The 24,210-nt window shown below is 43.7% G+C and overlaps 2 protein-coding genes across 2 annotated transcripts in view; one reads left to right on the top strand and one right to left on the bottom strand.

Moving 5' to 3' along the window:
- Positions 1-5,226: 5,226 nt before the first annotated feature.
- On the bottom strand, positions 5,227-8,053 carry mkks (MKKS centrosomal shuttling protein). Its single transcript, XM_006806931.3, has 4 exons — positions 7,016-8,053; positions 6,641-6,822; positions 6,213-6,323; positions 5,227-6,115 (listed from the first exon to the last, which is right to left on the bottom strand). The coding sequence occupies exons 1-4, from the start codon at positions 7,989-7,991 to the stop codon at positions 5,687-5,689; spliced, it is 1,698 nt and encodes a 565-aa protein (XP_006806994.2). The 5' UTR covers positions 7,992-8,053; the 3' UTR covers positions 5,227-5,686.
- A 259-nt stretch (positions 8,054-8,312) lies between these two features.
- slx4ip (SLX4 interacting protein) overlaps positions 8,313-24,210 on the top strand; it is a 32,347-nt gene continuing 16,449 nt past the window's right edge. The window contains exons 1-4 of the mRNA XM_006806932.3: positions 8,313-8,552; positions 8,725-8,805; positions 17,522-17,611; positions 17,914-18,040. Of these exons, the coding sequence (XP_006806995.2) occupies positions 8,433-8,552; positions 8,725-8,805; positions 17,522-17,611; positions 17,914-18,040 (418 nt within the window). The 5' untranslated portion in view covers positions 8,313-8,432. The remainder of the gene's footprint in view (positions 8,553-8,724; positions 8,806-17,521; positions 17,612-17,913; positions 18,041-24,210) is intronic.

Genomic DNA, 24,210 nt, shown 5'->3' with positions numbered 1-24,210 from the left:
AAAGAATATTCATCCAAGTTTTAAAAACAATCTTTATAATTAAAATTTTATATAAGTATATATAACCTGCACCTAATATGCACATCTGTCACATTTGATTTAAAATCTACTTCGTTGGTTTAGAGAGGAAGCAGTACAAAAACTAATGGACCTAACTACAAGGCTCCAAAAAACCCCCCCAAACTTTAAAGTTACACTTTTTAAAATCAGAATACAGCATCAAGTCAGTGAATCTTCTGGGATATTGAGCTGGTCAGTTCAGTAGCAGAGGGGGTTGTTAATCAGTTTCTTCATCAGTTTCCTCTTTGATGTTAATGATATTAACAACAGGTGCACTAGATGGGCAACAATGAGACGAGCCCCAAAACAGGAATGGTTTTACACGTGGAGGACACTGACATTTTCGCCTCCTCATCTTTTCTGTTTTGCATTTGGCTTAGAGTCAGAGTCACTACTGGTAGCACGAGGCAATACCTGATACCAGAAGGTTTGCTGGGTCTCCCATCACGGTCTCAAGAGCACGGAGGAGATTCCAGGGGACAGGCTCTGGGAGAGCTGTACAGCTGTGCATGTAAAAGGTCCTTAACACATCAGCAGGACCGGTATCTGCTCCTTTGTGCAAGGAGGAACAGGATGAGCACTGTCAGAGCTACAAAATGACCTCCAGCAGGACACTCATGAGGGTGGTCTAAGGGCCTGACGTCCTCTAGTGGGCCCTGTGCTCACTGCCTGGCACCGTGGAGCAGATTAGCATTTGCCATAGAAAACCAGAATTGACAGGTCCACCACTAGTGACCTGTGCTTTTTACAGATGAGAACAGGTTCACCCTGAGCACATATGACAGATGTGAAAGGGTCTGGAGAAGCCGTGGAGAATGTAATGCTGCCCTTTACATGTGGGTGGGTGGGTGAGTGATGGTCTGGAGAGGCATATCCACTGAGGAGCACACAGACCTTTACAGGCTAGCCAACGACACCATGACTGCCATTGGGTACCAGAAGGAACCCCATGGACCCACTGTCAGACCCTATGCTGGTGCAGTGAGTCCTGGGTTCCTCCTGATGGATAACAATGCCCAGCCTCATGTGGTGAGAGTAAGGAGAGTGTCAGGGTACTGGGTCTCCTGACCCAGCGTGTTAATTCTTTGTGATTTTTTGTATTATTGTACTTGTGTGAGTTATTCTATGCTTTCTAGTTTTGATCCCTTGTCCTTCATGTTTCTCTGTGTCCCCTCTGTTCTGTGTAAGTCTGTGTCTGCATGTTTGAGTTTCCCTCTGTGGCTTTCGGTTCTTAGAGCCCTCTGCCTTATGGTTTACGTCTCCGTGTTTCTTAGTTGCTGTCTCCACCGTGTCAAGTTTGCGTCTCTGTGTCTAACTTCCTGTTTTACTTTGAAGGTCCGTGTCTTATGTGAATAGCTGTGTCCCAAAACGTCGGCTGCATCCTTCGGAGGGAGGAAGGATGCAGCCGGGTCCTTCGAAGACCAAGAAGGCCGGAAGTGCGAGGCTGTGAAATGGGACGGTCTAGCCTTCAGATTTGTGTCTCCGCTGTGTCGGTGGAGTTTAATAAACTCGGCCGTCTGCTCCTTGCTATCTGAAATATAACAGGACACTGGCGTCACAGTTTTCTGTTTGACGTTTATTCAGCTGTGTGAAAATCTCGGAGGAAACCACCTGATGGATTAATAAAGTTTTATTTAAGCTAATAATCTAATAACTTTGATCTCAGCCAAACCGATTTACTCCGGAACAAATAAAACACCAAAAAAGGGTAAAAAAATGACATTTTTAAGTTATCCAAGTGACTTATATATCATGTTTAACTTGAGTAGCGAAAGAACGGGGGTCTGAAAACGATGAAGCCGGGAGTCCGCTGCTCTCGCCGGCTGGAGTGACCATTGAATCTGTCCGCTATCGAGCGGGTGGGTAACAGACGTCTCCGAAAACGTCGGCACACTTTTGCAAATATGCGATGTCTTGATAAACCAAGCAGATATTTGTAATTTACACAGCTACTTTCTCGCCTGAAAATATGTTAAAAGTTTATTTTGTGACCCAGAAAGATTAATAAGACTAATTTTAAAACTCAGTAGCGGCCGCCATTGTTGGCAGCTGAAATTTGGCTATGAATTCTGGGATATGGTGGGCCACGAAGGACACACCCGACCCATCCTTCAAATTTGGGGAAATGAAGGATGCATTTGTCGGCCGCATTTGAAGGAGTCGACGAATTGGGAAAGCCTTCGTCGCCTGGCTGTGACGTAATCGGCCTTCAAATGCGGCCTCCGGAGGATGCAGCCGACGTTTTGGGACACAGCTAATGTGTTCAGTTTATGCTTCCTTGTCTCGTCAGTTCTGATTTCCCCCAGCTGTGCTCGCCTTCTGTTGCTCATTCCCCTCATTACTTCCCAGTGTATTTAAACCCTGTGTTTCTCTGAGTCAGTGTCGCGTCGTCCCTCATGCCGTGTGGATCGCCCTGTGTTTAGTGTGTTATTCCCCAGTATAGTTTACTTTGTATGCTCGTTTTTCTGTGACCAGCAAATAAAGCTGTGGTTCTGAGTTTATCCTTCGAGTCTGTGAGTCCTGCATTTTGAGTCCTCATCTCCTGCCTGCCACACAGCGTTTTATGACAGAACGACATGACCAGACATGGACTCAGCAGGCTCCGCCCGGGAAATTGATTTGGCCCGCATCCAAGGTCTGGTAGAGCGGCTTTCCCACACTGATGATGTTCGGGCCGTGACTGTAGGAATCAAAGCCATTGAAGCCATTGAAGCCATCCTCGAGAGGAACCCCCACTTTGGTCAACTCAGAGGATTTATGGACTCAGTAAACATGGTGCGCGAGGCCCGGGAGGTACTGCAAGCCCGAGAGTTAGCTATTCTCGCCCACTCCCGGTATTCAGCACCGAAGCCACCACCGCTGCAGCAGCAGATGGAGCTCTCTGCAATGCAGCAGCGGCCATTAAAGCGCAAGGGGGTTTCCACGCCGCTGCCGCAGAATTCTTCACCATCCACATCCAGCTCTGACCACCGCTCACCTGCCTCCTTTCTCGCAGCAATATGGTCAGAGGAGGAGTCAGATTCTACCTCTCTGCCATTACCAGCAACCACCACTATCTCCGCTCCCATTTCCAGGGGGAAGCGGCGGCAGCGCAGGCAGCGAAAACTGCCACGGACGGAACCCAGGACTTCACCAGAGCAAACGCCTTTGGTGAGTGTAAGTGATACTGAACAGTTTACTGGGTCTGAAGGCCCAAGGTCTGATTATGTTATGGCTGAGAAGAAAAAGACTGTTTCCTTTGAAACCAAAATTTCCCATTTGGGTGATCTAAAAGACTGTTCTCCTCATGCTCCCCCTAGCCATAACAATGCAAAGAACTGTGGTAATTCTGTTCCATCTGAGCCTGGACTAATTAACTCCGTGTCTGCTAGCTCAGATTATTAATCCCGAGACTGTTTTTCCAGAAGCTGCATTTTTCAGGTCCCCGGGGGTTAAAAATTTGTGTTTCCGTTGAGCCTGAAGACAAAATAACGAGCACTGCGAAAGAGAGCTCTAGGTTTGCGCCCACAAGGACCGATTCTATGGCAATTCCTGAGACTGCTACGCTCTCCAAGGCTTCCCCAGAAGCTGATGTTGTAATTTCAGCTGAATCTGGACCCCTGGAGACAACAGAATCCACTCAGCCTGTGATTATTGACTGTTTCTTGGCTTACTCAGAGCAGGAAATAAATACCTCCAAGACTGTTTTTCCTGAGACTGCTCTAGCCCAAAGTGAAGCTCACTTAGCTGCCCGGCCTACTGAAGCGCCATTCTCACCTCAGCTATCACTCCAGCCTCCTACATTGCCTTTAGCCCAGTCTGCTATTCATTGTTCGATTCAACCTTTAGTTCGGCCACTTGTGCAATCCTTTGCCCGTTCAGTCCTTTGCTCATGTGCCTAGTCAGTTCCGAGCTCAGTCTCCTGCGTCGCCACCAGTTCAGTTCCCCGTAGCACTTCAGTCTCCCTCAGTTTGGTCTGCCACTCAGTCGCCCTTAGCTCCATCATCCACACTACCACCTGTTTCTCTTCCACCACAACCATCACTACACTCAGCCAGTCAGGCTGCTACTCATTCAGTCATTCAACCTATAGCCCTGCCATTAATGCACTCTGTAGCTGAGCCATTAGCCGCCCGGCCCACAGCCAATTCAGCCACTCCTCCACCCGTTACACCTCCACCACAACCGTCACTGCAGTTCCCGGTTCAGTTTCCTGCAGCTCAGCTGTCCCCAGTGCAGTCTCCCGTGTCCCCAGTGCAGTCTCCCGTGTCCCCAGTGCAGTCATCCACTCAACCACGAGCTCCACTTTCTCCCCAACCGTCACTACTACCTCTAGCTCAGTTTCCTGTGCAGTCACCCCTAGTTCATTCTCCTGTGAAGTCATCAACTCCACCACCCACTCCACTCTCACCACCACCGTTACTACAGACATCAGTTCAGTCCCCTGTGCCAGTGCAGACGCCCTCAGTTCCCGTGCAGTCATCTACTTCACCACCATTAGTAGCTCAGCTCCCCGTGTCTCCAGTAGCCCAGCTCACACCTGAACCATTAGCCCAGTCCCTTGTAGCGGTTCAGTCTTCTGGTCAGCTTAACATTCAGCCAGGGGTCCCAATACCCTCTGGTTCTACATCGGCTCCTGCTGGAAGCTCGGATGAGTCCATCCAGCACTCCACGGCTCCCACGCCGCCACCCGCCTCGTCCACTGGGGGTTCTGGTGAGCCCGGCTCTGTCACCTGTGCCACCCACCTGGTCGCCCCCGACTGTTTGACTTATGAACTTTTGTGCTGGCGACCTCCGGGTCGGCCCCCTGAACTGTTTCTCGGTTGCCACCGTTGCCGTTTGCACGATCGGCCCCCTGACTTACTATTGAACTGTTATTTGTGCGCCGGTGTTTTATGTGCACGTGTTGTTTTTGGACTCCTGGTGCTCCTGTTTTGTTTTGCCACACAGCGTTTTATGACAGAGTTCCTAGAGAACAAAGTAACTGATGTTGCTGACTGGCACCCACTCTTGCCTGACCTAAATCCAATAGAACACCTCTGGGAACACCTCTAATAACAGGAGCTCAATGATGCCCTGCTCCAGATCTGCGAGGAGATCCCCCCCCCCCCCCCCCCCCCCCCCCGACACCATCCGTCATCTCATTAAGGGCATATGCAGATGTTGTCAGGCATGCATGTGGGGGCCACACAAACTACTTACTAGTATTTTGAGTTGCTTTAATGACATTTCTGCAAAATGGACTAGCCTGAAGTATCAATGTTTCATTTTTATTTATGGGGTGTCTTTGAATTCAGCCCTCTGCAAGTTGATAATTTTCATTTCCATCCAACAACATGGTATCTCTTTATTGCTAACACATTACCCAGTCCAAATTACTATAAATGCCCAGCATGATTCTTTTCCCCAGACACATCAGATGCGTTTTCAGCGTAGTTAAACATTAATGCTACCTTCACATATATAAGTTACCCATGTACTAATGTACCCCAGTGCCAGCATGGGTTTTAAATGATATGCAAAAGGACTCCCTACTGTCTAAACTTTTTTTTTTTTTTTTTTTAAATTTGAAACCAAAAAGGCAGCATTCAGTCCCCATTTTAAACCCACAAACCAGAATTCCACACTATACAAAAAATCTGTTCTGCTAATTCATATCTTGAATTATATATTTAACATCCAGAGCAAGATTAGCAGTTTCCACAGCAACTTGCAATGCACTGAGTTTAGCTGTGAAGGAGTCTAGTACACGTGGCTGCACACGAGTGTCTCTAAACACCGATGATGGACAGAAATCTGAATATTTAGTGCTTAGATAAATCCACTTCTTACTTGGGCTACTTTGTACCAGACCGCAGCCACAGAAGCCCAAACTTTCCTCCATGGTTTCTTTGATGGCATCTGCAGGGAGCATCCAGCGATGAGCATGAGTCAGATCAATTAAAGAACTCCCACCATCGTGCTCCAGCGCTCGAGCTGCAGACTCCAGAGCACAGCAGAATAGCTCCACACCAAGAAGGTACTCTGTCTGTGAGCACATTAATACCGATGCAGTCTCTGGTACTTCACTCTTGCTCTAAGAAAAAAATATGGCATCATGAAGGCATGTCATTGTGAAAGACATGTGAAATCAATAAAACTGGGGTAAGTGAAGACCAAATACTGGATCTCACCTTGTGTCTAACATAAGCAGCCAAGTTTGTCTCAGTACAGCCACCCCCAACCAAGGCAAATGGTTCCCTTAGAGTGAGCCTCAGTACATGTTCTGCCGTCTGGCACACCACCTTTAGCACAAACACATCAGGAAGTGACCACTTTGTCACATTTACATGATAATAATGGGTATTCCAGGTCTCTGTGTTTAAAAACGTATATTTTCTGAAGAAATTTGATCTCTCAAAGGACGAACACTAAAAATTTACTTTGTGGGAAAATCCATTACTGATTTCTCATTTATTGAACTAACATACATCAGGATTTGTAAATCTTAGCGATAGGGAGTCTTATGAGTGGAATCTATGTTGTTTCAGGCAATATGTCTCTCCATCCATCATTAACTCCAGAAGCCAACAGTACAGCTTTAACACCCACTTTATCTTACCTTCAGCTCATTTAACATGGTCTGGTTCCTGTGGCAGAGGATCATTGTGCAGATCGCAGACTCCCCAAGAGGGAATAAATGCAGCATTGTCTTGGATCCAAAGTGCTTTATACAGAGATCCCTCACCTTCCCGTAGGTCTTGGGTGGGATTGTGGTATGTAATGTGGCCACAGGTTGAGCCCCTATTTGTAAAAGGTATGCAAAAAACAAAACAAAAAACCCCCACCATAAATACAACACAAGTATATTCCACTTGGACAGTAGATAGATTATTACAGTAGTGCAGTGAGCTGAATTGAAAAACAAATAAAGCTATTGGTGTTTAACTGGTGCTTGTATGTATGGCATGATTTTGCAGCCTGCATCTAGGCTTACCTGTCAGCTGAGTAAGTGGCTCCATAAGAGCAATTCCCAGTCTCTCTACCACTATGACACCATGACTCCTCAGATATTGCTGCAAAACTGGGTGGATGACCTTCTGGCACATGAAGAGCTTCACTTCATCGTTAATCACCTGTCTGCCAAGCTCCAGAAGTTGACCCAGGATCTGTGAGTCTGTGTCTACATCCGGGTGGGCCTCAATTACTCCATCTCCTAGTTCAGAAATGTCCCCAGCAAGAGATGCACTGAAAAGCACAACACTGAGGGGATTTAAAAGTTTGTCTTCCTCGCTCAGGCCATCAGGCATCTCCACCAGTAAACCTGGAAGCACTTCAGAGCTTAGCACAGAATGACCTTCTACAGGAACAGTCACTATTCTGCCAAAACTGACTATACCTGGACTGCTGCAGGGAACGGTGAGCAAAAAAGCTTGCACAGCCAGTTTGCTAATGTGAAACGTCTCGGGCTCTGTTAGTACACATGCGGGTTTGCTGGAGATAACACTGCGAGCTAACGTGATCAAGTTCTGAGTGCTGCAGAAGTCAAGCTTCACTCTACAACCACAGTCTTCTTGTTGAAGGTAGCTGGTACACAGAGCGAGCAGGTAGTTGTTCACTCTGATAGCCACGCTTTCCTTGAGAGCAGACTTTTTGATTTGTTCAATAAGAGAAAGGCATAAGATAGCTGCAAACAAACCGCAGTCGCTGAAGCGAGAGACGTGGTTGAGGATGGAGGTTTTTATGAGATTGATAAAAGGCTGCGAGGAGGAAACGGATGAAAGAAGAACCGAGGAGGCAGAGGTGGTCACGACGTGTCCTCCAATGTTGTTGTGAACTTGTTTCAGTCTACCTGTGGGACCGAAACAAGACGTTAGTATCTGTTTCAGCAGGTGAAGCTTGCTGCAAATATCAGTGTTGTCCAGTGGCATATCAGTGCAAACAGATGGAGATTTCTTGCTGAGTCGAGACATGACCGAAGCACATTTAACATTGTTAAGGTAGACAGTACCGACATACGGCAAATCGGCAGTGATAAGTGTTAGTAATGATAGAATAGTGATGCTCGTAGCATTGCCTGACCAAATTGTGTTTTAAAAAAACGGGGAAGAGTTGCAGATTAATTTATTAAATCCAACCAAAACCATCACTACCTTATGGCAGGGTCTAACATTTGATGCCATACATATTTAGATGTAATTTGACAGTGTATAGTTTGAGAGATTAACAAAGGCGTTGTACAGACACAACTCGTTTCCATGGTAGCAACACAGCGCTTGGCCAAACTGCGGTCCTACTCGAGAAACCGTCGCTTGGCTCTAGTACCGGCTTTTCATAAGGAATAAACAAACTAAAAGCGAATTTACGAGTCTTTATGTAGAAGAGTAGTTGTCTATCTCTATTATTATTATTTTATGCAAAAGGCATACAGTGAAACGTCCCACGCACAATGCGCTGAGTTATTGGACTACAAATTGAAGGTGACGTCATCTCCGGTCGCCCGGCTGTTGAAGAACCATTCAAAACTGTTGGCGGTATGAAGTCCTGGTTAACTTTAATATACTTATACGTTTTATGTCTAACAAACTTATATGTTATTATTTTAGTTTATTATAACACTTGTTATGTTTTTGTAATTGTTGACGGTGGCCGTTTGTCGTACGAGCGCAACAAATAAATAAATCTCTCTGTCTTCAAAAAATACAGCTAATAGCTGCCCACCGTGCACTTACTCTAGTGACGCTAACTGAATTCATGAGAATGGCTCCTATCAAACTTGTCATTAAGGTAAGTGAAACGATATACCCAGTACACGAACTCGTGCGGTGCTGTGTTGAATTAACATACTGTATATTATATTTGTTGATGATGAATGAATAAAACGAGGTAGATAAGGGTGTGTGGATGGAGGACAGTACAGATCAGGAAGTACAGATGATTAGTAAAGAGGAAGTGAGGGCGGCTGTGAAGAAGTTAAAATTATCGTAAGACTCATTTGCGGAAAATTTGTAGCAGTATGAGCAGTACTGTTTTCATTACTGGGATACAGCAGACACAGGAAGAAATCTACACAACATTATAGGCTTGAAGAGAATGCAGGGTACGAACCCAAAGGAAGAATGATTATTTTGTTGACAATAGGACATATAGGCTAAACCATACTCTAGAACAGGCAAACACTGAACAGGTCTCTGCATTTATGTAATCCACCAAAACCTGTTGAACACGTACCAATCCTTTGCATTAAGTTTGAGTGAAAAAGAAGATAATCAGTGGCTTTATTCAAGGACAGAAATTACAGTTTTACACTGAGGAATTTGTTACTGAAATTAAACAATTTTCTATTTAAATATCTTGAATTAGATGATTGATGCTAGTCTCCTGTCCACATTCCAGTCCACTAGGTGGCAGTAATGCACCTGTAAATTGGTTTGCCAACTTACAGGTGCATTACTGCATTGAAGAAAAAGCTACAAGAGGATGAAGAGTAGAAAAGCAATTGGTTCAAATGACTTGTTTTTAGCGGCATAGAGATATCTATATGAGATGGAAGCACGTGATAGGATGCCAAGGAATGAACTGGGTTATTGCACGAGGAAGTTAGAAGTGGCAGAGAAGTATTTGAGGGTAGTATAGAACATATATGAGGACACCAAGATGATAGTGAGGTGTGCAGTATGAGTGACAGATAGGCTCTGCCGTGAGCCCATCCTTTTTGCTGTTGTGATGGACAGCTGAAATGAGATCTGACAGGAGTCTCAGTGAACTGTCATTTTTACAGATGACTGTGGTCTTTAGTAAGAGTAGGAAGCAGGTGGAGCCTGGAGAGATAGAGGTGTGTTCAGGAGAGTAGAGGAATGAAACTCATTAGAACGAAGAAAGAATACATGTGTGTGAATAAGAGGGAGATGGGTGAAGATGCAAGGAGTAGAGGTACTGAAGGTGCATGAGTTTAAATATCTGGGAACAACCATCCAAAGCAACGCACAATGCAGAAGAGAGGTGAAGAAGAGAGTGCAGGTAGAGTGGAGCAGGTCAGAGGTGATTTGTGGGAAAGGGATAGCAGCAAGACTGAAATGGAAAGTTTACAAGATGGTAGTAAGACCTGCTATGATGTATGGTTTGGAGATGGCACTGACAAAAAGACAGGAGGAGGAGCTGGGGGTAGCAGAATTGAGGAAGTTCACATTGGTACTAATCAGGATGGACAGAAATTGAGATGAGTATATCGGGGGACACCTCAAGGTAGTTTGGAGACACAGAGGGCCAAGTCTGTGCATGTGTGCAGATGATGGATAGTGGATATGTTGAGGAAAGGATGTTTGCTATGGAGCCCCCAGGCAGGATGAAAATAGATATACAGAGAAGATGAATGAATGTGAAGGAAGACATGAAGATGGTTGGTGTGAAAGAGAAAGATGCTGAGGATATGGTGAGATGTAGGCAGATGGTTAGTTGTGGGAGCACGTAAAGAGATCAGCTGAAATAAGAAGGAGATAATATATATTTGTTAAATTAAAGAACATTGTGCTCCCATGTTCAGCTGCGCAACATCAATTGTACCTCAAGGTGCTTTACATAGTATGGTAAAGACAGAGTTTGAAATTCTTATCAACACTCATTTTAAAAGCCTGCATCTCTGATGGTGCATTAATGCCTGTGGGCTTGCCAGCTAACACATCTGGAATACACTCTCATCCAGATGATGTCTTTTTCAGGGAAGGCCTTGCATATTTCAGCAATACAATGCTAAAGCATGTACTGGATCTATTACAACAGCATGGCTTCACAGAAGAAGAGTCTCAATGCTGAACTGGTCTGTCTGTATTCCAAACCTTTCACCAGTTGGAAAGATTTGACAGAATATAAAATGAAAAATATAAAAAGGAAGATTCAAGACTTTTGAGCAACTAGAATCCTGTATCAGATAAGAATGGGATAATGTTCCTCTCCTAAAAGCTCAGCATCTGGTCTCCTCAGTTTACAGATATTTACGTTATTGAAAGAAGAGGACATGCTACGCAGTAGTAAACATGTTGCTGCCATCAAATTCAAAATGACTTTGTTTTTTTCTTGAAATAATACTACAATTTTCTCAAGTTTAAACATTTGGTATGTTTTCCATGTTCTCTTGTAAATAAAATGTGGGATTATAAGATTGCAGATCATTGAATTCTGCTTTTATTAACATTTTATACAGTGTCCCAGCTATTTTAGAATTGGGTCTGTAACTCTAATTGAAGTACATTTGCTGAGAGCTTTCCCAGTAAACTTTGCTCAGGGCTATAAAACTGTTTATAGCTTATTTCAGCGTCCTGTCAACAAGTACTTGCCATATGTATTTGGGAAGTATTTTGCTTCTAAGAAGCTGTTTTGTGTTTTTCACTCACCACAAAATGCATTTTTCTGACGTAAGATGCACACAAGGTACCAAGCGACGAGATGAATATGCTTTCTTTTCAAACGTTTTAGCCGTCATGATAAACACCTCTCTGTGTTTGTGCTACGTCCAAATAGTAGAACAGCTACACAAACTACTTCCAGCAAGTGACATGAGTTTTTATGGTCTGTGCTAAACCTTTGAAAAGCTCTCGTGCAGCCCTGGAAAATATGCAACCCAGCAATACAGCATGTGGTTGTTTTTCTAGCATTTGCTGTATTTCTATTCTGATGTAAGATTTTCTTTCTTTTTCCCCCCTCTAAGTAGCAATGTATTTGTCCACTAGAGGGCACTACAGATGCATGTTTCAGCTGCTGTAACACCATGTTACCATGTTGTGGTTCATTCTTTAGAAAAAGTTGGAGGTTCTGGTCATCTTTTGGAAATCTCATGCCTTCCCAAGAGCCTTTTGTTAATGGGCACAACCATACGGCGAAGAGGAAACTCATTCTATGAAAAATCCGAGCTGTTCATCCTCAGTCTGTTGCTCTGACAGAAATAATGCACATCAGATGTTTTTGTTAAGTGCAGGGAAAGCCGTTGGTCTCTCTTTTGTTGATGTTTCATTTATTGAGAGTTTTGGTTGAGGGGCTGCAGACATTTTCGCTGATCTCTCACATCCTCCGTAATGCCATGTGTGCCTAGCTGACCAGATATTGCGTTCATTCCCTTTTATTTGTTTCATATGCATGCCTGCATACAGGCTACCCCACCACCCCCCTTGGTTGGATGTGGGAGAGTAAAAACCCTGGAGGTTCACGGAAGGTTCCTTCCCACTGGGCACATAATGATACTGTTGTGTTAGTCTGCCTGAGAAAATCCACACAGCCTCTACCATGCTTAACCAGCTAACCGCAACAAGTATGTTAGAAGGGATCAGACCAAACAATAGCATTCAAGGCTCTGCCTATGGCTTCTCTTTTACAAGACATACAGCACTGCCACCATGTTTTCTTAATGACTGAATTAACTTCTTAGAATAATAAAGAGAAAAAATCTCCTGGTTTCTGTTTTCACAGATGTTGCTGATTGTGTTTGCCATCTTGCACAGAGAATAAGGTTTATCTGAGAAATTATGATTTTTATGTTCTTGGATTCATCGGGCCATGTTCAGTAGGTTGTTCGGGGCGTTTTATGGTCCTTTCTACTGGGCTGTTTTCAAAGCAGCTCCCTCCGTGGTCTGTGGAACTGCAGGAGGTGTTGGTATGCTCCTTCTTAAATAGGCTTAGACCATATAGTGACCTGCCACTTCTCAGACCTCCCGAAAAGGCCCTGCGGGCTAAAAGGCTGATCCACTCAAGTGCATGCTGTGTCTGCCAGGACATTATTGCTACAGAGCCCTGCAATCTGCCTTCTATTAAGAGCACACACCACCAACTTTTTACCCATCTAATGTAGTAAGTTGAGACAGAGACCAAAGTGTTTTTTTAAGGAATAAAAGATCTGAGTTATCACAGAGCAGTTTAATGTCAGAGGTTTATGTGCTGTTTAGTGTTATTGTTGGTCTGGAGATGAGCTCATAACAGACCACACATCATGGCTCTGAACAAAAATGATTGCTTTTTCTTCTTGGAAACATTTTTGACACTTTCCATTTTCAAAAAGAGAAAGTGACAAGGATAAAAAAAAAAAGAGGAAAAAAACGCTTTCATCTCAAAACTGGCCTACATTGCAGTACAGAAATCACATCTCCTAATGAGGCAAAATGCTTCTCAGCTTGCTATTTCTGTCTATCTACCAATTTCTCAGGGATGTGTCTGCCTACACTTTGTTTGCCGAGTGTTACCTGGAGATATTCTTGTCTGTTCTTGCTGCTGGAATTCCTCTCCTGGGTTGTGTCTCTTTTTATCATCAAATAAAGGAAACTCAGGTGTGCTAACATTCATCCAGAATGAAGGGAGGCTTGCACACAAAACACTTTGGTGCATTGTTTGTAAATAACATTTGCCCTGGGAATAATCAAGTTTCAAATGTTAACGTTAAGTAGCCAGTGGTTTGAAAAACTGGAAAACATTTTTTTTGTGTGTGTTTTTTGCTTCTTTTTTTTTTAATAAGGGGAAACCCAGGTGACTCACAGCACAAAGAAAGAGAGCTGGGAATGAGAAAAATAAAGCCAAAGTTGTCACACCCACATATCTAAAGAGTTCCCCAGGGTGCTTTGCGGACTTGCAGAAAGAGTCAGAAAAAGAGAGAGAGAGAGACAAAGGGAGAGTTGGGATAGATGCAAGTTTTATTGAGTGAGACCGCATCTGCTGTCCCTTCTCTCCCAATGTAAACATCTGCGGCTGGTTAGTGTTAGCCTCTGAGCTAAGTGCAGTCTGAGAAGGTCTGGTTCTTACACTGCGATAGCAATGGCAAAGGGCAGCGAGGTGGGGAGGCGGGTGAAGCTGGGCTCCGTGCCCAAGTTTGAGCAGCGCAGGCAGGAGGTTTGGAGATCTGGGTCTGGGAGAGAGATAAGGGAAGGTAAAGAGTGTTTTGGGAACTGAGTGTGACATAGACCAGAGCTCTGCAGACGAGAGAAAGTAAAAGAGTCATCGGGATGTGTTTATTTACAGGCAGAAAATAGAGAGGACCTTTCTTGTGTTGTGCTGTGGGCTGTGGGCAGGTTTAGTGTCTGCTTTTTTGGATTTTTTTCTCTTGGTTAACCTTTTTCCCCCCACACAAGTTATCGGTTCAGAAGCAGGGAGACTTGGGATAGAGAAGCTGAGCCTTAGCCTGCAGGAAGACTCGGTCCTATCTATTCAATATGTGACAGCAGACCACAAAAGATGGCACAATAAAGGATTTGGGATTAAGTAGCGCTTCTTGCCGCCTCTCGTTCAGCCTTCAGCCTCTGTTCATAACTCTAAAGCCCGAGCAAAGCAGAGAACAAAGCGGTGCTGGCCCACTTTAGTATGTATGAAAAGAGTAACTTCCTCTTGAACTTGGCCCTTTATCAAACTGTTCCTTTACAACAACAGTGACAGAAGCTCTGAGTATTTCCTTAAATGTGTCACAACGTAAAATAGCTCTTCAGTTTCATCAGTGAATATGTCACATTTAATGAAACCCTTAGGGTCCTGAGTATGACATGGTAGAAACTGTCACAGAAAGAATAAAATATGGAGTTTTTACTAATGGGGTGATGCTAAATTCTCTGTTGCCCTTTTACTGTGTTTTCTAAAAAACAAAAGAGAGAGAGAGAGAGGAAACTTGTGGTTTCATCGCTGCATCTAAAAAGTATACTACTCCTTGTGAAGATCTCACTTTAAAAAGATCAATAAATAAACATAAATCAACATACACGAAGGTTATGGTTCGTGGCATAGTTCAGCCAAGAGATGCACTGGTCACTCTTTGTGCTGGGAGTTGACAAATTTAGGCCACATGATGTGATTGTACTCAGAGCCTTTGTGCAAAATTAAATTAAATGCCAAATTCTGCTGCTATTTTGTCTTGTCTGCGACATTCAACATAAATGTCCCTTGTAAAAAGCTCTAGTAGCTCTAGTGCCCAAGCAGCACAGCGTTGGCCAAGATATCAATACTTTTGCAGGTAATTTGTCTCTCTACCAAACTGGCACTTTTGCTGGGCAAATTAATTGGTTTCTCATTAGGGTGATTGCATTAGTTTGCATTCCTGACAAAATCCCCCGTTTCCGAGAATCTGGCAGAATCACATGCTGTTTTTGTATAAGGGCAGACCAGTGTTTATCATTAACTTCCAATTCCCAGTCGAGCCTTGTCTGCTGTTCTAATGTGATAAAAAGAAGTTAGTCTAAAGCTTGATACTTGTCTGGCTGGCAGCCCAAAGGACACTCACTCAGAAGCACAGAAACCACGTCAGGGGATTTACAATGCTGTGCTTTTCTATAACGATCTCCCTCTGAACCCTATACTGATTGCATATTTTTAGCAAATTAAGTGTGACATCACACTTTTTTGTGATTGCAAAAAAGTTTGCATGATATTTTGTCCTTTCTGAGGTCAACACAGCTGAGCAGACAGATAACCGCTGGTCAGGTTCAGTCTCTGCCAGCACACATGAGACTGTGTGATTTTGAGCCATCTAATTCAATGATTGTAAGATTTTGTGAAAACAGAAAAAGTGCACAAGTCCAGTAGCCACAAAAATGTTGACAAGTGTCAACTGAACATTTGTCTTGCACATTATCAGTAAAAACTAAAGATCGTAAGGATCAAAGGGTGGTTAGACTGGATAATCTGGTAACTTGTATGCAGTGAAAAGAGTTAAGTCTTAGAAGTCGGGAACCAGTATACCAAAAAATCCAGTCTGCATGTGTCATCTCCACTAGCTGGTCTCTGTGTTTTGATTGACAGGGTCTGACCCTCTGTTGCTAGGTTTTCCCACACATGGGTATTTGTAGGAGGCCACCAGTCATTGGTGCGCAACTGTGAGACAAAGGTCAAAAGATGAAGAGAATGCTGATCTTTAGGGACGAGCTGATACTGACAGGCAACATGCACACAATTTAAACATGAGGAGCTGGCATTAAATGGGGCTCCGTTCTGGTCCGTGGGGTTCATTTTTCTTTGTGCATGCATGCTATTGTATAAGAACCTTTCTGTATTTTTTTGTACACTCTGTTTTTATTTTTTAAACAGTTTTCCATTTGTAAGTGTATTTTAACATTTAGACTTGCATTAGTACTTTAACATGAATTGGCATGCATTAATGCTGTAGGGCTGCACATACTCAATACTACAAGACATGTCTGAGATTAAAACGAACAAGAAAGATTCACTTATCAGTCATGTGGGGGCACCCTCTGCACTCGTTTAGCTGTGGAAATAAGAAAGCAGATTCTCTTCAGTTATTATAATACAGAAAGAACGAGAGAGGATAATGCTCTCAAGGGGAAAATAATGCAGAGTATTTGGCAGGCTGATTTGCTCACATGTAGCCTTTAATAACATTTGATGAAAGGTTCACAGCCAAGCTTTATTTTTACCAGTTGAGAAGCAATGCAGTACTTTAATGAGCAAGCTAAGCTAAGTCCTAACTAACAAAAGAAAGAGACAACTGGAAAAAGTATGAGTTCGAAGTGTACATTTGTGTCCAGAGTTAGAACATTAGTAGACGGTTATACCCCTGCGGGATGAGGTCTCTCACGTCATGCTGAGAGCATGCTGGATTGTAGAGTTTAGTCATCTTGTCTATAATACTATGCTTTAACACTAGCCCAGAGGATGTGCCTGCTTAAAAACAAAGCTTTCAGTGTGCACCAGTTTCCCCTGTTACTGAATGATCCAGTGATCCTTCTCCTCTTGTTACACACTCTTCAAGTTCCACAATGTGATCCTCAGGTCAGTGTCTGGTTTTGGCTTTTCGTGACCTTAGTGTTTTTGCACCGTCATTCTCATGAATGCTTTTTGCCGCATTATCACTCTGGGTTTTAGTACTCGCTGCTCCACTGTGTCATGTTGTGGGTGGTCTCAGTCCATCCATTACTTCCTTGACCATGGAGAGGCTAAGTTCACACGAGACTCACATCCATTTGCTCTCTGCAGAGGGCAGCTTTTGCACTCATGTGTAAACCATAATCAGGCTAGCTTGAGAAAGATGTAACAGCAACTTAAACAGCAGCGGCACTTTTGGCCTCCTTGTCCCTTATTGCTTATTGTCACAAGGACATAGTGCTTCAGGAATCCACCCTGCTGCTCTTTTCCTTTCTTTCTACAACACACACAAAAAAACAAGGTTTTATTACCTCTCTGATATAAACTGGGATAATAGTCCTCATTTTTATGGTACATCTTTAGATTTTCCTGTAGCTTACTCTGTCCTTAGGCACTGTATTGCAGATATAATTTACGCTGAGTGAGGGGAAATATGAGGAGACAAACGGGGCCATACTTTTTGTAAAGAGATTGGTAGGGAGATGGCTAGACAGAGAAAAAGGAGGGAGCGGACTGCTGTGAGAGGCCTGGGGTGATGTTTGAGGACACAGGGGGTCGTTGTGGTTTGTCTCGCTGTCAATCACCCGCACTTTGATTCCCTTTGTTGCCTGTGAGCTCAATGCCCCTCAGCAACCTGTGGCTATCCTTCCTCTTTGTGTTACAGTGTGGGAACTATGCTGTGCTGGTGGATCTCCACGTTCTATCCCTGGGCGGCCAAGAGGACACTAGCTGGTTCACTACGAGCCACATCGAGGTACAGACACGGGGAGATGGGCGTGGCTGTTATTAAGTGTGAAAGGGAATACATGGCGTCTTTCCTGCTGGAGACCTTTTCAAAAGGCGGCAGCAGCGTAGAATCTAAAATGACTCTGAGCCTCGTCTATTTTCATTGTTGGAGAACTGTTCCCATCTCCCTCTCAGCCACATGTGGAATTTCAGTAATCATCTTTGCCTCATCTGAACTTTAAACTTTACTTGTTATGCCAAATCAAATCTTGTGTTCTCTTACCAATTCAACATATGTTTACTTTACATACATTAAATATGTGTTTTTAGGAGGTTACAACCCTGGTTCAAGATTCTGTGGACCAGAGGGTTAAGCAGTATACCGAGTTCCTCCACAATAGAAGACAGCCCAAACAGAAGAAGGAGCTGGCATCAGCTTCAGCCTTTTCTGTGAAAGGTAAAACCCCATTATCCCGACCCTCGTTAATACTGGATTGTTTAATCTAGCGGCAAATATTCCAGTGTTTATCAGTTTATATAATTTAGTGCTTTAAAATCCATTATTTAGCACAACACTGTGTTTTTCAGTCATTTTCCTCCAGCACTGGTTTTAATTGTCATGCGCCAGTTGTATTTATTCTGTTTTGAAATCATTGTTGCTCATTCTGATGAAGTCATCTACGTCTTCCCTTTCCTTCTCCTAGGTGTGTCTGTCGTTAATTCTTGGATAAGTAAAATGGTTTTCTTTGGCTTTGAACGCAGTAGCATATTTACTCAAACAAAGCAGACTGTTGAAGTCTGTACGCAGAATGCAAATTGGGTTACAAAACAAAGTTACAGGAAAGCATTTCACGGCTACCTTGTTGAGTGGGTGAAAAGACAACAGAACTAGTTGGGGCATGGTGGTTCCCTACGCCCAGGGTGTGACCTGTAAAGGCAAGAGCTGATAGGAGTTTTCATATTGTGTTGTGGTGTTTGACTTGGCAGGTCTCAGGTGCATTTGTATGCGCAAGACGCATATTCATTAAAACTTCTGACGTTTATTATCATTCTGTTTAATGCGCCACTGGCTAGTCTGAGTTTATCTGCACCTGTAGTTAAACGATAACATCAAAAACCAGCTGCTGTGACACAAAAAAGTATGTACAGTAAATATCAATAAATTATGCACAAATTTACATAAGTCAATTCAGTTTGTCCCTGTTTATGCAGAAAAGATACATTCCCCCAGCCATCCACATGCATGCCTTTGAAGCACTATATACCTATAAAGCATCAGAGGAACCTCCAGCTGTGTGGTGTAAGACAGACAGGTTTTGTCACAGGTAGCAGTTAAGGGCAGTTAAACTGGGCTCTCTCAGCGGGGCAAGCCTGACTGTTAGAGTGGGATTACAGGGCAGTCGGCCCCATAAAGTTTCTCCTGCGGCTGTAGCTCTGCCTCTCACGCTACCTCCCACACACACACTTAGTCCTACCACCTTTTTGTAGTTTTCACACGTAGTGTATATGTACACATTTTTCAACTTTCTGTCCATATAGTCCTGATATAGTACGACAATGCGTGCACACAGGTGCTCATTTGCATCAGAAAGAGTGTGAATCAGAAGTTGTACAGTGTGTTTGAGACACATATCCTCCCCTTGGGTTAGGTGTGAACAGGCTCACAGTGTAAGGTTACTGAAAAGCCTGACTCATATTTCCCATGACAGACTGACGAGAGACAGACATGTCTAATGATGGTGATCGTAGACTAAGGCTCCACGTGCGCGCGCACACACACACACACCCCAAATGGTTGTGCACAGTTTAGAGTGTGAACAAGGGGACTATCAGTATTTCAGCAGTGAAATATGCATGTAAAAATGATTAAGCTCCTTGCAGCTTCACCACAAAGAATGTAACCAGTGGAACATGACTCCATAGCATATCAGAGAATTTTCCCCTCTTACAACATGAAAAGGTATAGTGCCTCAAACAGGCCTACACAGTTCATGTTCTCTAGTCCTATTAAAGGTCTTAAGTGAGTGTAATGACATTCTTGGGCTTTTCATTGTCCCAAGTGAGGGAGGTGGCTGAGCAGTAAAGACTGAGGCTGTGACTGTGAGAAGTGAGCATGCAAGCAGGAGCCATAAAAAAGGGGAGGACAGACTATAGGCTTAGGGAGGGAAACCCAGCAAACCACAGGATGGGTATTAAGTATTGATGGTATCCATTCAGCAGTGGAGGTAGATATTAATCTTTCAGACTGTTGGTGAGATTGTTTTTTGTTTTAGCAGAGGACCTGCTTGCATCTGTTTGTTTTATGTTTGATGGCAGGATGGTCCTGGATATCAAGGGGTGAGCCACATGTGACGAAACATGTGCACATGCATGTAGTTGCATATAGAGAAAGGTGTCAGGCAGGATAGTACTGATGTCTACGCCAAGAATAGGCAGATGGACCGTTGCGCTATGTGTGGGATGGTGCGGGAGGGGGCTTGTGGGTCTTGTGTGAGGCGGCGTTTGAGCTGGTGCCCGTGTAAAATCACAGGGACTTCCGCCAACAGAGAGCAGTAAGAACGGCGTACAGTCTCAGCTGTTGGCACTTCAAATGAGCCATCAACAGCTTTTAGCATTCCAAGACTCTTCAGCACAAGTGTCTGTATCGGACTTCTTTCTGTGAGTTATGGTATTTATGTATGTACGCTGTGCTGAATGCATATGTGTGTGTATAGCACCCAGTGAACAAGTCAGAGAGCGGCTTATCTCATGTCTTCTGTCAACATAAATCTAAGCCATTTCTACAAATCTCAGCTGCAGAAGCCAATTCCAACTGTCAGCCCCCCACCCCTCTCGTTTTTTTTATACAGGCTACTTGAGACTTCGTGATTAGCTCACAGTGATGTGATTTATTTATGTTTTTAGAGAGATGAACAGAGGGAACTTTTCCCACCAAGCATTTTGGCTCTGGACTTGCAGAATGGACATGGTAGACTTTAAAAGTCCAGGGAAGGGGAGGATGAGTGAGGCCTCATGCATTCTCACTGGTAGACCGTGTTCAACACACCCACATTTCTCATAGTAATTACAAAATGAAAATGAGTGCATAATATGTTCTCTGTGTTCTCAATGACATTTTTGTCATTCAAAATGTTAACCGAGTAAAGAAGCTGGTGGTTATACGCTACAACAAAGACTATCCACAATAACATTCATGAAAATTCATGACAGATGCTAATATCTTGATCATCATGCTGTCTAAAAACATACAGACTTGGAAAAACATACAGACTGTCTAAAAGATTGCCATACACCACCTACTGTATTTCCTTTTCCTTTTCCTTTACCGGATTAAATATGATCCTGCACTTTCTTGCCTCATACTGTTTCCACTCAAGAGGATATTGATTTTGTAGACCATAATAGCAATATGTATGTGTCTATGGGTATAGTGTAAACTGAGAAGTCCCATTTTACATGGGTTTAGTTAACATGCCATTTCAACTTCCCAAAGTACATTGCCAGATGTCTTTTGTCTACCATTGGTATTGAAATAGGCACACTGATCTGCCTATGTGAGGCAGAGCTCAGGTGTGGTTTAACCTGGCATTTGGAGTCCTGCTACCAGTCGGAGGACTTAGAGGCACTGTGGCAAAATGGTACCTAGAGTCAGTTTGAACCCATGAGCTGGTTCCTTCTTCCTCTCCCTGCACAGGTGCCAGGGCTTAGAGGGAGGGAACACCTGCCAGCCTGTTTCCCCATGGCCACGGCAGGCTGGAGAGGCATTTTCCCAGGCTCCCCAGATGAATGGTCACTAATAGCCGTGGGAGAGGGCTTTGCGAGTGCTGCACAGTGTACCACTGACTCCTTTTGGCAGGCCTATGAAGGGGGCTTAAGGCAGCCTGGACACGGCCAATGCGGGAAAAGCACAAGTGTTGCTGGATAGCTTTACTGCTGGAGAATGTGTTTACGAATGACCATCTCCCTTCCAATAAAGACTGCGGAGGATGTTCAGGGACAAGAAGGGAGATGGCTCACTTTTACTCAGCTCTAATTTAACTGTTGTTTGACTTAACCATGCATTTCAAGATCTACAGCCCAACAGTGAGTTTCTAATTAGGATAGGATTGTAGTAGCATATGACATTTTCTGTGCAAATATACAAAGCAGTGCACGTGTTGCTTGGGATCATTTTGAAGAGTGTTCGGCCTGGATGCAAACCTTTCTGCTTAGTACTGTGATGCTTCTCTTGAGGCAGACTTTTTATCAAATGTCATTAAGTGGTGACGGTCTGATTTAACACACTTTGTTGGTTTGTAATGCAACGTCAGCTATTACTATTTATATTAGCAACTATTATGTGGGGAACTCGTCTGTAAATAGAAAAGCATGGCTGCGTGGTTTAGTTACCTGCCCTGCTCTATGTTACTGGGCGTGAGGGAGGCTGGGATTAAGGCAAGAGGGAAACGGAGACCTGTGACAGGAACAAAGGAATTCCAGGGCCTAGGCTGGAAATGGATCCTGATCAGAGTAGCCGCTCCATCCAGCCCGCCTCTCTCTCTGCTTGCTCTCCCTCCCTTGGCCCCTGCCAGGCAAGCCCCTTCCCCATGGTGCTTTGTGGTGTTGCTGTGGCTCTTTAAATCCTTTCTCTAAGCCTCCAGCCTTACTCAGCAGCAACACATAGGACAGTCCGACTCCATTGTTAACCCCACTACCTATTATTTCTCACAAACACGCACACTTCTCTTATAAATCTTTCTTTTTTTCCCCTTACATTTTATGCATTTATATTTATTATCGCCTCTTCTCTGCCTTCCATGTCTGCACTTCTTTGCTCTCCTAATGCCGTCTTTTTATGTTTTCCCACTTTCCCTGCTTCACTTTCTCCACAGGGTCAGCTGTAGTCTCTTAGGACACAACCGCAATCCCCACCATAGCTGTCACACCACACTCTTTTCCCATATAATTAGGGCCTGAGTCTTAGCCTGAGCATGGATCACATTCATGTGACTGTTCCCTTTTACCACAATCTGGTGTGGGAGACGGCACACACACACTCTGTTGAACTCATGCTAAGTGTTCAGCCTGACCAGAATGCCTTGTTGCAGGCATTACTAAAACATGTCAGAGAACAGCAGTTCCGTGCCCTTTCACTTTGGAAGAAATGGACTTATGTCATGTGCTTTTGAGTTTTGGTTTTTTTGTTGTTGTTTTTTTCCATGGACAGGTGTTATTATAGTAGTTTGCCTAATGCACTGCGTTTTGTCAACACTGGTGAGGTGATAATTGAAAACAATATTGTATTACACTTTCAAATTTTACATAAAGTAACAGTTTCCAGTTAATCCACAATCACTTAAATTGCAGCAGTATAACTTTAACATTTACATAAGACAGCATATCATGACAAATTTCTAGATTATGACTAGATCTTTGAACTTTAGCGTAACACACTTGCTCTTTTACGCAACAAATTCCAAGTAATGTGTATATCTACTACCCACAAGTCATAGGCCGCTCTTAAACTTTTCCCCTTGTTGCACAAGTGGAGTTGCAGCAATGCATTACCTTGTAATACACTACCTCCAACACAGTTTATCAGAAAAGCCTGCCCACAATGGCTTTAACAAAAGCAAATACAATAGATAGTGCACGCCGACCATTTCCAGTTCACGTAGTGTTACATCATTTAACTATTTACAACAGATTATAATAAGATTCAGACCTAGTCAGAGGAAAACAGTTTTGGTTTTTTGGTTTTTTCACTCACTCACTTTGTACCTTCCTGTTATCAATAAACAGTGGTAGATGTTCCAGGTAGGAGAGGCTTCTTTCAATGAGACTTTAGCCCTGGTTTTAAAGAGTGAACACTTTGCATAACTCAAAGCCCCAAAATGCACTTATTTTATTTAAATGCAGATTAAGCAGATTGCTTCCTCACTCTGAATGCTCCGTTTGACTGCACTTTGGGAAATTTGTAACCTCGCGAGCTACTTAAGATATAATGATGATTGAACACGACATTTTGTATTGTGACTTCATGTCTCTCATCAGATTATGTTCCTGAAAAATATATTTTTCCCTTTGGTAATTGTTCTGCACTTCAGAATGCTCCCCACCACTTTTATTCACATGCTGCATTATGGGTTGGCCTGAGCTACCATGCTGCGGCGTATTTTGTAACTGCGATGAAGGGGTCACCCAAATGTTAAATTGAACACTCATGTGCAAATATTGTTTCAGGTGGAAGTTGTGCGGGATGATAAGGCACAGTTCTCTGCTACGGCCGTAGTTACAGTTGCACACACAGAGTGATGTCCTTCCAGGAAAGCCCCCACTTACATATGGGTAACTTCCTCATGCGCTCTCATCCCTCGCAACTCCACCCCACTCTCGCGCACTAAGCCTCGACTCTCCACCCACACTTGAGGACAGAGGGAGGGGGTCTACATCAAAGAAGAGATGTCAGGAGATCAGGATTCTCAGGCACTGGTGTCTGAGTGTCCTGCTGGTTCAACTCCTGTTCGTAAAGAGGTTTCGTGGGAATTACAGTTCTCCCGACATGCAGTCATTAGTTTTACATGCACACTAAGAATATGTTAATGAGAGAAATTAGGTTAGAGGAGGAAATCGGTGCCTTTGCAACCA

Source organism: Neolamprologus brichardi, chromosome 13, assembly GCF_056152115.1.
Source record: "Neolamprologus brichardi isolate AB-2024 chromosome 13, ASM5615211v1, whole genome shotgun sequence".
Lineage (NCBI taxonomy): Eukaryota > Metazoa > Chordata > Actinopteri > Cichliformes > Cichlidae > Neolamprologus > Neolamprologus brichardi.
This window is presented reverse-complemented; position numbering and strand designations above follow the sequence as displayed.